The sequence below is a fragment of the Toxotes jaculatrix genome, chromosome 6, assembly GCF_017976425.1.
Source record: "Toxotes jaculatrix isolate fToxJac2 chromosome 6, fToxJac2.pri, whole genome shotgun sequence".
Taxonomy (NCBI): Eukaryota; Metazoa; Chordata; class Actinopteri; family Toxotidae; genus Toxotes; species Toxotes jaculatrix.
The window spans coordinates 22,738,315-22,753,553 of NC_054399.1; the positions used below are offsets into that span (position 1 = coordinate 22,738,315).

The 15,239-nt window shown below is 42.7% G+C and overlaps 1 protein-coding gene across 1 annotated transcript in view; it reads left to right on the plus strand.

The window, feature by feature from the left end:
• Window positions 1–114: 114 nt before the first annotated feature.
• Window positions 115–15,239, plus strand: part of LOC121183451 (adenylate cyclase type 1-like) — a 38,962-nt gene continuing 23,837 nt past the window's right edge. Inside the window, exons 1-4 of the mRNA XM_041040528.1 lie at window positions 115–729; window positions 2,344–2,493; window positions 6,252–6,370; window positions 9,611–9,722. Coding sequence (XP_040896462.1) covers window positions 115–729; window positions 2,344–2,493; window positions 6,252–6,370; window positions 9,611–9,722 — 996 coding nt within the window. The remainder of the gene's footprint in view (window positions 730–2,343; window positions 2,494–6,251; window positions 6,371–9,610; window positions 9,723–15,239) is intronic.

The window sequence follows — 15,239 nt, forward strand, 5'->3', positions numbered from 1 at the left end:
AACCCCCGCCCCTCGGACATCCAGGACGCATGCACTGGGAGAGGGTGCCTGTTCGATTCCCGAGCGCAGGAGAGGAACCGAAAAGTTGAGGGGTCGTGCGCCATCCCCCGCTTCATGAATGGCCGGAACATGGAGGAGATGCCATTCGAAAGAGTCAAGACCCGGCGGAGGAAGGGTCACTGTCCGGCCGGTGCACCTCTGGGCGCCATCGCCTGCGAGGACGAGTTCAACAGCCAGGAGCTGGAGGCTCTCTTCCAGAACTACAACCTGAAGCTGGAGCAGACCGCCACCCTCAAAGCGCTGGCGGTGCTCATCGTGGCCGCGTCGTCGCTGTCTCTCATGGAGCTGCTGTCCAGCCCGCGTCTCACCTTGTCCAAGGGCTCCTACCCGGTGCACTGCGTGGTGTTCCTGTCGCTGTTTATCGTCACCAACGTCAAATACTTGCAGGTGACGCAGCTGCAGCAAATCGCGAAGCTGGCGCTGCTGTTCAGCTTCACCTTTGCGCTGCTCTGCTGCCCGTTCCCGCTGGCGCTCGGCACGTCGGAGCTGGTGAGCGCCGCTGCCCCTGAGCAAGGCGTGTGGCAGCTCATGCTGGTCACCCTCGTGGCTTACGTGCTGCTGCCGGTGCGGACGCTGATGGCTGTGCTGTTCGGGGTGATGCTGGCTGCATCCCACTTCATTGTCATAGCGACGTCGGTCACGGGGAGGAAGCAGAAGCTGTGGAGACCGGTAAGTGCTGCACCTGCATCCCGGTCCGCCTTCCAGTCACTTAACCAACTCTATCGTCCGACTTAGATAACAGCCTTTTTCACATAAGCCATCGTCATATCACACAGGTCAAGCTGAGTCGACCTTTCACTCAGCAACTACAGTCCAGGTACCACTGAGCAGCTTCTCCAGTGCAGAACTCCGTAGGTGTACTGGGAAGCTCTCAGCTGGTCTATGAAGTAATTGTATGAATGGTAAAGTGATGCAGAGAGGCGGCATACTTACTCATCCGACTCTCCCTGGAGAAGAAAAGGTTAAAACACCCTCAGTGATGGATTTTTAGCTCCAGGATAGCGTGGATGTAAAATTGGAGACGAGCAGAAAGTTTCACTTTTGCGCACCAGTGTAATGAAGCAGACGAGGAGCTGTCCAGCTGCCGGTGCTGAAACAGGCGCCTTATTCAGGCCTCACTGTTGATTCTGGACCGGTCCCTGTTTTTTTTGTAGGTAGCACCAGTCCTTGTTTAGCATTTAGGATGCAGGTTTCTTCTTCTTAGTTCTACAAGATCTTTGTCTTTATTAGAAGGTGTTTCCAAAACTTTTTGGCTTGTGTCGCCTTAAAATAAGGCTGTGTCTTCTTGTAACCCCTTCACAGAGGTTGCAAATGTCACTTCTAGGATTATTTTAGGGGCCTTCAGATGAACGTAAAATGATCCACAAGCAAAAAGAATTGATTAGAAAAACAAGTCAGAAGAATTACAAAAAAGAAAAAAAAAGGTTTTGTGTAGCAGAAACATTTTTATTCTGCTTTTAAATTCTGTTTACTGATTCAGATTTATCTGGCGACTCAGTGGTGGTTCTAGTCCCCCACATTAAAAACAAACAATCAAAAAAAAAAAACATGTCTAGCCATGACCCCTCATCAGCAGATATGACCAGCTCAACCAAAGCATGATCTTTTTCTTTATTTAGAGGCCTGAGGAGATAAAAATTACCCATTCATTTTCTGAAAAAAAAAAGGTAAAGATAAGAATTAAGCATGATCTTTTTTCTGGTTCCTTTTCTCGCAGTCATTTGTGGGGGGGTCACGACCCCTGGACTGGAAATAACTGCACTGAACTTACAAGTGTTTTCTCCTTTTGGTTTTGCTTCTTTGTTAGAGTATGAGCGGAAGCAAAGATCTGTTTTGTTTTTGCTGGTCAAAATACAGAGAAAGTATCATCCATCTGATCTGGATTAGAGTGCCTCTCTGACCTTTCACCTCTGACCTTTCTGGAACTGACGAAACAGAGTGGTTACAGTGGGGCAGTGGCTACAGTATTAAGTGTCCGGCAGGATCAATAGACTCTCGTCATTAATCAGTAATGCACTCTGTCAGGCAGCCATTTCACTGTATAGCTTTTGTTGTTTATGTCACACCTACAATGCATGTTGTAATCCATGTGCTGACCTTGTTGTCTGTCATTCAATCCATCCTATGGATTAATCAAGGATTGTGAAGTTTAATCTAGCCAGGATGTATGATTGCACTCAGAAACACACATATGGACACATGTGTTCCTTCAGGCTTACATGCACATACAGTGCATAGACGCTGCCAGCTCCGTTTGGCATGTCTGGTCTTGTTTGTGTGCAGCTGGTGGCCAACGCGGTGCTGTTCACCAGCGTCAACTTGTCGGGGGTGTTTGTGAGGATTCTCACTGAGCGCACCCAGAGGAAAGTCTTCCTGCAAGCCCGCAACTGCATCGAGGAGAGGCTGAGACTCGAGGACGAGAATGAGAAACAGGTGAGGCGTGAACTTGCACGTGAGCAAACACACAAACCAAATGCACAGGTAACAGCAAAAAAAAAAAAACGTACGCGGGGCGACGACATGCATCCACACGTCTCACCTCATCTTGAACACGTGTGTTAAGTCTCTTGACAAGTTTTTTTTTTTTTTTTTTTTTTAAGTTTTCAGGTGCCAATGTATTCTAACAACCTGCCCACAGGCAAGCAGTAACTATGACAGCAGCTATTTAAGGAAAGAACAATTACTGTGGCACATGCACCAGCGCCACACATTCCACCCCCTCTGCGCACACACCTACATGGAGCGATTTAACTAAGGAACAATCAGGCAACTTCGACACACAGAGACACTTTGTTATGCACAGTGCCCTCTGAAACCCTCCTATACCAGCTGTTTATTAGAGAATTAATTATCCCATGTGCATAATATGCCTCCACACGTGTCACCTTCGTCTACACAACGACGCTGAGCACACATGCACTCTTAGCACCTGTGCTTTGTAGATTAGATGATGATATGCTGTGTTTTCCCCAGCAGTAACAGGCTCCCTTCTGACAGGTAATTACACAAGCAGATTGCTTTCATGGCCTCCCTACTCCAGTAAAGGTCACAGTTTATCTGGGTGAGAGAAACACACACACACAGACCCCCAATTCGGATCTATCAGCAGCCAGCAAGAAGCGAGGGGGCGGCTTAGGCACCCACGAACAAAAGTCTCAGATTTGAATTTCACCCATCAAACAGGTCGCTGGTTATCACTTGGGTGTTTGCTCTGAGTGGGATCCATAGGTTGTATTGATTCCCGAACATGTGTAGGCTATGTGCTGCGTGTCTGGGTGGGAAATTGACTTCTCAGTTCAATAGCAATCTCAGGACATGGAGGCAATGCATTGTTTCCTCTTGACTCGTGAAGCAAGAAGACTAAGCAAGGAAAAAACACATTACGGTACAGTCTCTGTGCCATATGTGACTTTATCCTACGACATCTCCAATAAGGCCCCGTATCTAAACAGGTGGTAGCTGTCCAAGTGAATGCTTTCTGATCTGCCACCTCTACAGTTAACAATGGGTTAACAACAGGTTAGAAATTATGGGGAGGTCAAAGGTCATGCACAACCCTCCACTCAGAGAAGTTCTGTGAGTCATTATCCAGAGCTTAACTCAAGGTTCAGCTGCTTGCTTTTTCCAGAGCTTTCAACTGCACCCCACGGTTTTTGTTTTGCTCAGTTGTTATCACGTGATTTGAGTATGGAACTATTGGATCTTCTGTCCCTTAGCTCTTATAGTCGCATACGAGCACCTGTTTTCAGATTCACAAAGCTCCATACATCTCCATGATAACTGAACAAATTCATCCAGTGAAGACCAGTTTCTGATCTACGACCAGTCTAGAAGAATTAATCTCTCTCATGTTGACTCTGGATAATATATGTTCACCTGGCTGTGCTAATGAGGTTAAATCAAAGCAGTTATCTCGTATCTGGACAGTTGGAACTTTTCCAAATTTACAACCACGTGGTCAAAGTCTGGTGAATCAGTTTGGTCACCTGAGCATTCAGCGCTCAGTGACAATGTTCTTTATTCTGACATTTTCAACATTATCAGGATCTGGAACCGTTAGGGTTGTAGGTAATAAAAAAAACATATATACTGCATTGTGAAATAATAGAAATTTGTCAAAGCCCTAACCCTAACCCGTTTATACCACGTTAGCTGTCAGTTTTATCATCTGTGTGGACTGACTGATGGGAAAACTGGATTTTGAGTTTTGCATCAATATGAAGAACTTTGATTTGTAAGTAATTTAATTCACTGGACTTGATTAAAACAGACTTTGCAATCTGATTATTTTATCTATAAACATATTTTAAAAGAGAATTTCCAGAAATTTTAGCATGGAAAAACAAAGTATATTAATATAGAGCAGATTTTATCCATATATCACACACCCAGTAACAACATGTCACTATGCCGAGTTCTTCTCCCTGTTTTTTTTTTATTCCCTTTTCATGCTTATCTTCTGCATTTCTATTTTGGCGTGGGTTTCATAAACCAGTGTTACATGTTAAATTGGCTGTGTTATTGTTGTCTTCTTACGACAAGAATACGTTTCAAGGAAAAAAAAAGTTTTCCTTCCTTCCCCCTGACTGAGTGTTACTTTTCCCATTTTGTGCAAACAGATTGGATTCCTTCGCTTTCAAACTGCCTTCTTGTTAAACTGCAGGATGGCGAATCTGTGTGTTAATGTGACACAGAATGAGCCAATGGTTCATTAATAAACCACCATGGGAAGAGCCACAGTCAAACGGAGCACACAGTGAATCGAGCCTGGGACAGGTCAGAGAAATGGGAATCATTAATGTGCGATTATAACACGTCTGGGGAAGAGATTAATAAAGCAGATACATAAATTATCTCACTAAAACGACGACACCTTCACACTTTGCTTATCAGGATTTCCACACCTGACACACGTGTGTATACGTGCAAAAGCTTAAACACAAGCACGTATGGATACACACACACCGACACACACTTTCACACACGTCCTTCATCAGTAAGTGTGATGGCTGTTTCTAAAAGCTGCTCTCCGGTTTAGCTTTATACTCGCAGGTGAAGAGCAGGTGAATGGACGTATAATGTGAAACAGAGTTGGAGGGAGACACAGGGGAGACCCGGCTGCTTTCATAACCCTGCCTCTCAACAGCTGATGATTCACTGTGCATTCACAACCATTTGACTTCCTGCTAGAGTTTCAAGCCGACTTTATGCAGCTGCAACTGACACAAACAAATGTGCTGATCTGGCTGGACACAGCTTTAGGCTCTGGATGAGCTGATTAATCGATCTGACTAAAAATGAATTGTTAGTTCTGATAAGTGCTTTGGTTGCCTCATCCTTACCATAAGCATAGTTTATTGGCTGTAACCACAATCTTTCCCTAACCTTAACCAGATTAACCAGACAATTAGATGATGATGATGTGCAAAGTGAGAATTTTATAAACACTGACACTAAATGTAAAAAAAAAATTACTAAATATAATCTGAATCAAGGGGTTTTGCTGAATCAACCAAAATCATTGTTCTGGTGATGAGGTTGAAGGATTTGCTATTTTTCTGTTTTATATGATTTTAAGATGAATCTCTTTGGGGACACATATATACATACATATGCCAAGTATTTTCCTCATGCTTTGGTCTATAAAAACTTAATGAAATTGTGAAAAACTGTCACATTTTCCTTAAACAATTTCCTAGAACCCAGGGTGACGTTCTCAGTTTGATTGTTGTGGTCTACCAACAGTCTAAAATACAAAAATATTCTGTTTATTGCCACAAAAGACAAAAGCTGCCAATTTTCACAGCTGCAAAGCTGAAACCAGCTTGAAAAACCACACAGTCGATGACTTGATCATTTAAATAGTAAATTTTCTGCTGTTCTGTTGTCATTAATCGCTTAATTGTTTCAGTACAAATTTAATTTAAAATTATATAAAACAGAGAAAACATTTAGTCCTCACATTTTAGAGGTTTGACTCAATGAATGTGTGACATTTTGGTTTAAAAGCTGACTTCAACAATTTTAAACAACTATAAAGATTTTTCAATGACGTTTACATGAAAGCACAGAGCTATTTGTTTATATATGTTTGCTTTATGCCTGCATGAGTCTGCACATTTGTTTCCACGTCCTCCCACCATAGCCTTCTAACACATCCGCTTCTTCTGTTTTAATCCCTCCCTCCTCAGGAACGTCTCCTAATGAGTCTGCTGCCCAGGAATGTTGCCATGGAGATGAAGGAGGACTTCCTGAAGCCACCTGAGAGGATCTTTCACAAGATCTACATCCAACGTCATGACAATGTCAGGTATGGCGGTGTCATGACAACTGTGGACCGCAGAGGTGTGCGGAGGGGCTGAAGTGTTTTGATCCAGGTGTCACCTGCTGTGACGTCAAGGTCAAGAATAGAAGGAGAGCAATTGGCCATTGGCCATTAACGGTGATGCAAACAAACTATGTAAAGCTTAGAAAGAGAGAAGGGACAGAGCCCTGTTGCCACAACCAGCAGGTTTAAAAACAGTCATTTACTCTGGCTCAGCTTCCATTTGTGGTGTTGTTGTTGTTTTGGAGGCAGATTTTTGCATCTGTGTCAGAAATGTATGAAACAAAGCAGTGAGTGTAATATTATTTTAGATTTAATTATCAAATATTAAACCCCTGAGAATGTTGTTTTTATTAGAAGCTCAATAGCAGCCAAAATGAGGAACTGTAATCTGAAGTCAAGGTCCACTTACTAGCTTTTTTTTCTGGAGCTTTCCACTTGTCAGAAATGCAGACTACTTTTTCCAAGGTTAAGAAAGAACCTTAACACTCAGGTATTTTCTTTTTTCAGAAAAACTGGTATGACTTCTGTATGTCCATAAAACATACTGGTGACATTTTACCAACAAAAAGTTTGAAAGAAGCAGCTTCATATTTTAACAGCACTCACTGTAAATAACACGTGTAAGGACAAACTCCTCACAACATGATTAAATCATTCTCGTTTTCTTGGACTAAAAATAGTGAAATAGAGAAGGTCATTTTACAGCTTTTGCAACTTTTGCATGTAGTTAACTTGACTGCAGTAACTGTATGGAGAAAACAAAGATTCAATGTTACAAAAAATGTGTAAATGCTAATTTAATAACAAGTTAATACTATTAAGTTGTTAAGTCAGTGTTTAGAATCAGCCGTAGGACATTTTTCAGATGTTAATAAGATACTCTGTGATGCCTGAAAGTGAATCCTGGCTCTGTGTTGTCTAATACTGCTATCAATAATAGACAGTATATGAGTATGAAAGGGGATACAGCTCAGAAAATACTCGTGTGGTGCAACGATTAGTTGATTACTCTATTTTTTGAAATAAACCCGATCATTTAAGTCATTTATCAGGGTTTAATGTCAAACACTTACCACTTACAGCACCACAAATGCAAGGACTTATGTCTGTTTCTCTATCTGATGTCGTTGTGAATTGAATGAGCACTCACAGGTGTGACAGATACATATGGGTCACATGACCAGTTACCACAGTCTCTAAACATGACACAATATTATGTTTATCAAAAAAACATGGCACTGTTATTATTACACAGAGTTACAAGAACTACACAATTTTACACAATATTAACATAATAAGTGCCATATACACCTGACAGAACAGAAAGAGCTATCGGTCCTACAGCTGTCCCTCTGTACCACTGAAGGGAAAAGGTGAGTGTCAGAGGACCTGCTGCCTCAGCTCTCCCTAAAGGTCCAAATTACCTTGAACATCTTTGGGTTTTTCACTGTTGATCACACCAAAAAAAAGCAATGAGAGGAAGCTCCCTCTGGTTCTGACCATGTAAAGGGCATATTTTGACATTTTATGAGGCAAACAAGGAATTAATGTAATGAAAAACAACCATTATTTGAATCCTTATCATTGTGAATTTTAGCAGCAACACTATTGCACTTGTAATGGAGAAAATATTAGAGAGCGTGAGAACCTGGCCTGACTTTGAGTTGATTACATTCCAACGGGGCAGTAAAGAGAAGCGGAGAGCTGTATCAGTGCTCCATCAGTGTGGGAGTGGAAGGCTAGGTAGCATGTCAACAGCACTCCTGTCAAGAGACAATCCTCTCCACTCTGCCTCTCTGTCTGTCTGCCCGGCTCCCACACTCACCCTCAGCTCAGGAACATCTCCACCCGTTCACCAGTCTAGCTGCCACACTGGCACGCGGCCAAACATCACGCTGCTGCACCCGGCGAGCCAGCTCCCTCTCATCTCCAGGGAGCTGCTACAAACGCACACATGCACATGTAAACACATGTTGGTAGAAAAAAACAAAACAAACATGAGCTCTATGTTGCCAAGCAGAGGCGTGACATCTCCCTGATCTGGGCCCCCTTTGATGTGGCCCCAAGAACGATTGATCGCACACCTATTTAGCTCTGTCGCCGCTCTGCTCCCCTCTCCACCTGCCTCCTCTCTGCCCTCCTCTTGCTTTCCCCTCCTCACCCACCACACACCAGCACGACCTGCAGCACAGAGCCATTCAAAGACAAATCACACAACAGAGCTCTTCTGTCAAGCAGCAGTCGTGATCCCGGCTTTGCATACATCAGGCTCCTGATGTGCTATGAACTATACTGTGCTGCCAAAAAGAGCAACAGCAACTCAGTCCCGATGCAGAGGAGGAGCAAGTAGCAGGGATGCAAACTCATCAGGGGTGTAAAAGGTGACAAAGACGCAAAAGAAAGATGCCAGAGATGCAGGTGTGGAGGGAAATAACTAGTAAAAAATTAATGTGGTTTTTGCTCTTTACAGCCACTGCAACAGCTGTTTGGTCAGTCAAAAGACAGGGCTTTAGATAGAAATTCATAAACTAATTTAACAACCACTACAGCTAAAAGAAAAACTGTCACCATGTAATGTCAATTCAGCTTCTGTCATTTTCAGTGACCCTGGCATTTGCCCTTCTCAAGCGACATAATTAAGCTTCTGTTCTGCTCAAATACATTTGAAGTACTGTAGATCCATTTTAGCTGATACTCACAACCCTACTTGGATGCCTTTACTCCACAGGGAGGGAAGAGTAATTTTTTTTGGTCTGAGAGTCAATAAGATCCATAACACCTTGTTTTGCTGCCATCTGGCCTGCCTCTGAGCAAATGAATGAGGGGCTAAGTAGCTTTCAACACCTTCCTCAACCCCACTACAGCAGCTAGCCAGCAGCAGGCAATTTAGCTCTGTAATTGATTTAGTGGTTGGCCTAAAAGACGCGTTCACTTATCAGGGATTGGATTATGGTACTCGCTGTCTGCTTCCCTTTTGATCTCCATTACCCAATTTACCTGTGGGTATTTTGTGCCAGAAAGGGGAGAAAAATACCGTTCAGTGCAGTTCACACAGCCCGTCTGTTTCTGTAGGTTTTATTTGTTATTGTACTGGGAACTGCAGAGTGTTTACTTCCTGGAGAACATGAGGAACAGACAGAATCCAGATCAGCTGTCATGATGAGTTGAGCTCTTCACTTTAGATTATAATCTGTCTTTTTTTCTTTCTTTCTCTCTTGACAGCATCCTGTTTGCAGACATTGTGGGTTTCACCAGCTTGGCCTCTCAGTGTACAGCTCAGGAACTGGTCAAATTGCTCAACGAACTCTTTGGGAAGTTTGATGAACTGGCTACAGTAAGTGCTCTACCTCCACCCAAAGCTTACTCTAACCTCAACCACATCTGCTTCAAAATGAAAAGGATGAATGAATGCATAACACACTATGGTTAATGTGCAACAAAATCTCTGTGTAAGTCAGAACAGAGACGTTTAGGTTAAAGTCTGCAACTGATGGGTCTAATTGTTTATACACATACTCAGATGATTTGAAATATCATACAATTATCATGTCTCATCTCAACGGCCACGGGATACTGTGCACACTATAGTCAGATATTCTCAGGAAATATTTGGCTCTTTAGCTGCTAAATGCCTCACAGTGTTCACTAGCTGGTCTCTGACTGTGCCTGTCTGCTGTTTGCTGCTGAGCAGGTCGTGGACAGTGGGGTTTTACAGCTGTTTCTCTGAACACAGCTGCTGTTGAAAAAAAAAAAAACTATGACAGAAGTGAGAGTGAACCAGAACAGTAAAGTGGTGGGTCCAGGGCTTCTGAAGTGAAAAAGAAAAATAGAAAAATATTGATTATAACTACTTAAAAATTCTCAGATTCAGAATGAGAATGTTTTTTCTTCAGGGCAGAAGAACAAGCTGCAAACCCAACAATGACCTTACAAAGTTGATATGGTGAGTTAGAAAGGTGTGTTAGAAAACTGCCTATATTTAACAATATATTTCCTGTATCTTACATATATTATATGTTTACAAGTTGTCAACTTTTTCTGTTTGCTATTTGAGCAGGAAGTAGATGTGAGTTCTTTTACTTAAAATAGCAGTTGGAAATAAGGCTGATGAGAATGACCCGAAACAGTACAGCTGCAGACCATGAGGCCAAAACAATGTGGTAACCAATAAAAAACCATACTGTGCAGTGAACAGAAGGTTTTTTTTAAGTGTTTTAAATGAAAATGACACTGCTGAGAGCAGTGAGAGTGAATCAGAACAGCTAAGTTGTGGGTTACAGAACCAAAACGCTCAGCTAAAAGAAGCTAAAATGCTCTGTGGAGCTGAAAAGAACTGCAGAGGTGGGTGATAATTCTCTGTGTCATGTTACATTTAGTACTGTTAATAAAAAACAAAACTGATTATTGCAACTTTCAATATGGGTATTAAAGGACTATGACCAGCATATGAACTGAGCCACACATTTTTAAAAAATGTGGTGCACAAACTGTGTAATGCTAAAAATGTTTCTTCATAAAACAGCTGACACATACATTGATACTCATATATGATAAGGAAAAATGGACCAGTAATATTGGCTTTGCAGATTTATCAGATTGAGTTCTTGTGGATTCAGTTTTGGTTCCACTGAGAAAAGTGCACAAGATGGTGCCACTGCCAAAGAAAAGCAAGTAAAGTTATGGCTTCTGTTATGATATAATGTCCCTGAGCCATCACCGTCAGCCTACAGAGAGGGAGGCAGGCTGGCGGCAAGAGACTCTAAACAGTTGGTGAGCTCCTGTTTCAGCCTGTGGTGCCTTTGCAACACAAAAGCCTCCAAGAAAATGAAATGTATTATTTAGTCCTGGAGCTCATTTATTATGCCAAGCCATATATTGATCCAAGAGTGAAAGTACGGCTAGAGAGACTGACTGACGTGGAGGAGGAGGAGGAGGAGGAGATGAAGGTCAAGAAGGAGAAGGAACTGGAGGCGTGAGAGAGGGAGAGATGAGTGAACCGATTTTTAGACAGAGGGGAGATAAGGACTGAGGAGGTGGAGTATTTGTATTTGTGTGTGTGTGTGTGTGTGTGTGTGTGTGTGCACTACTGTGACTGATAGGGAGCGTGTGTGTTGTGGGTGTTGCCTTGCCTCGGCATCTGGGGCCACAAAGATCTTTTCTTTAGCCCTGAATAATTCTCCACTTCCAGAAAGTGGAAAATACGTTTAGATACTGGTGTCTTATAGTGTCACACACACACACACACACACACACAGACACACACATCACTGTGGGTAAGTGTCGTGTCAGGGGTTGTGGATCGGTCTTGAATATAGTGGACGAATAATCACCTGTCAGAAATAACCTCACCAGTTTGCGCTTTATCTACAATGGAAGAAAAAAACGATGCTATAGTTCTGTCCTCATCACAATCTGCAGTTCAATTTGGGCAGATAAACACCTTCTGAAAAGAAAGGGTGAAACAAGGCAAATTGAAAAACTCATGTTACCGGTGTCTCTTGAATCCAAACAGACCATCGTTAGCCCTGCTAGTTAACAAAGCTGAGCTAGATCCGTAGAATCAGTGCATTTATAGATGTCTCTTCAATTGTGAAAAGTAAATTACTTACAATGTGAGGGCAACAATAAAGCAATAATAATACAAATAATTGTAAAAGGAAACCAGTTTTTACATTTTTAAGCACTGTGAGGCCCTCTCATGAAAGAATAAATGTTTTAAAAGTGTTTTGTGATGGAGAAGAATCTGGGCTCCACAGTCCAGCCAGCGATGTGCGTATGGTAGCATACAGTAAGCCTGTGTAGTGTTGCTCTCTGGGAAAGAAGATTAGGTGAGTGATAGGTTATCTGCTGCCAGACTACTGTAACCATATTAATGCTGCACGAGTCACACACACACACACACAGACACACACACAGAGGGAGAAAGGCTGGTTCACTCATCGGTTTTTCCTTTCTTTTTTTTTATGGCCACAGTTTAATCCGTGCTGTCAGCAGACGTACAGTCGCTTGTCATCAGCACGTGGAGTTGGCTCTGCTGATTTTTCTCGAAGTCAAACACTGTTGAAGACTGTGAGATATCGTTGAAGGCTCCGGAAAAAGCAAGGAAGCAGACCTTGAGTTTAGATTGTTTTGAATTAAACTGGACCATTGCTAATCAAGACTGAGCTATGCAGAGCTTTTAGCCTCCTTTAGCTCACATTGGTTTTACTGCAGTTCATTCTCATAATTTTCATCAACCTCGTTTCCTGCAACAGCAGCTGTTTTCAGCAAACACTGATAAACCCACTGTGTAGTACCTGCCCATCAAGAAAGTGGAACATCCCCCAGCTAAAGAGTTAGATATGTCTGGGGTTGGTGGAGACCAAACCTGCGATAAAAAAGGGAAAATCGGGACTTGCATTCATCAGATGGACACAAACACGACTCCACATGAATGTTGATGTTGCTCTGAGTCTGCTTGATGTGTAAATAGGAAACTTTTTAGTTTGCCAACACAGGCGCCATGACAACTTCATATGCGGGACGTACAAAACATTTGCAGTGAGATTTTATATCAGTACCAGAGTACCCTCTCTCTTCTTAAACATTTATTTTCATTTTAACCATTTTCATAATAATTTGCTTTCTAGTACAAGGATGACCAACCTTCAAAACAACTTCAATTGAACACTAGCGTCTCACACATTAAATTCACAGGCCACAACGAGTTTTCCAATAATATATAAAACGCAGTCTTGTCCAAAATGTCAGTTACATCACATTCACACTCCATCCTCAGTGTGCCACCTGCCTGACCTCGTCTCACACCAAGCCAAGTGATCTCTTCAGACAGTTTACTCTTGCTTATTGCATGCGCACACATAAACACGCATGCACATGCACACACAAAAGTCACATGATCAGCAGGATTATCCCTCTTGAGTTCACTCTGCATCTCAGCAATCAGTCATGGCTTAACGTGGGGAGAGAGACTGAGGGAGAGAATGAGCAAGATACAAGGTGATATGTGGCCTGCTATCAGTGCTCCAGCGCTCAGTAAGCCATTATATGGAAATCTTGTGATGAGGATATATTGTGTGCATGTGTGTGTGTGTGTGTAGCTGCAGCTGCATCCTAATTGAGATTTATACCCTGTCGTGTGAGCGAGGGAGAAATTCACTTTCAAACTGGCTCTGTCACAGCTGCTGAGCCTGTCTGACTGCTGTATGCTACACAACACATTTATTCCCCGGAGGCTCAACCTAAACTTAACCATAACAGACACACGCCTAACTTAACCCCAACCTTCACTTAACTGCAGTGGAGACAGAAATGAATCAAGCCACATTTGGGACACAGATTTTTTCCCCCCAATTAGACAAACTGTCCCCAGTCAGCTGGTGTGAAATCTCAAATTTGTCTCCAAAAGCAAACACAGATACCTTTCTCTTGAGACATGGCTTGCTATCAGCTGATAATTTCCCTCATTTCTGTTCTCTCTCTCTCTCACAAACACACACACACACACACTCTCCATTTCTGTTCCTAGCGCTGGGATAATCATCCACGTTCTGAATTCTCATATCCTCCCACGCCAGAATCTTTCTGCTCCCGTGAGCAGAAAACCAGAGCACCCCGTCTCCTCTCTTCTCATCTCTGCCTCTTACCCTGCAGTTGTCATGAATCCTCACTATGTGTGTGTGTGTGTGTGTGTGTGTTTGTCACTCAGAGGCTGCCTGCAGGCTAAGCTTTATAGGGTCTACCATTACGATTTTCTGATGACTGTGTGTGATACAGTGCCAAATGGAAACCCTGTGTGTGCAACCAAACCAGAGTACCTGTACAGTATGTGTACATGTAATCATGCAGATGTTTGTGCTTTTCTGCAGGTATATGAGTGTGTGTGTCCCTGTGCTGTAAAGGTGTGTGTGTTTGCGTGTGTTATCATTGCCGAGTTTGTGCACAATGTGCACTGTGACAAATAGCTGATCTGTCTGGGAATGTGTGGGCGGGATTCTACTTCAAGAGCATGTCGGAGCAATTAGAGTTGGCCTCAACTACAAACACACACATGGCTGCACAAGCACACACATCTGATTTACATGAGCAGAGATGCAGCTGCAGGATCCATGCACTTTTTGTACATTTGGATCTCATGTAATCAGAGATATAGCTCATTCTGTCCTAATGTAAAGTGTGATCAACTTCCAGCTGTTAAATGCAGAGGTGGTCTACAGATGAATGTCATGATTTAATTCCCACAGCGTTTTCAGTCCGACTCTGCTGAACTTTGGTTTCTCCCCCAAGAAACTACTAAGAGTTGTCAGGTTTTGCTGTTTATCAGCAGAGGAAATGTGTTTAAAATAGCACTGGTACAGTCATGATTAGTAACTTAAGTAGCATTATAACCTGAAAAGGTACACTCCGTGATCTGTGAGTATGGAGTATGAGTATTTATACTTTTAAAGAATGATAAGACAATTATTTTGAGAAAAAGCTTAATGTTATCTCACTTTCCATTTGCTTTCAACAGTGACCCTAATGCACTGTCATAGCTATTAGACCCCAAAATGGTGCTAATGCTAAACAACACCAGTACTGTGCAAAGCTTTTAGGCCCTTTAGATGTTTAGATTCTTATCCATCTACCAAATGCCATCAGGGAGGCATTTGATACGTCTCCAGTTCATTCTGCAGCAGGACAACGAGCCCAAACACACAGCCAGAGTCTGGTCTGGCACCCACAGAGACCTGATCTCAACATCATGGAGTCAGTCTGGGATCACATGAAGAGACAGAGGACGCTGAGACAGACTAAATCCACAGAGGAACTGTTGCAAGTTCTCCAAGACAAGTACCTGACAGGTACCTGA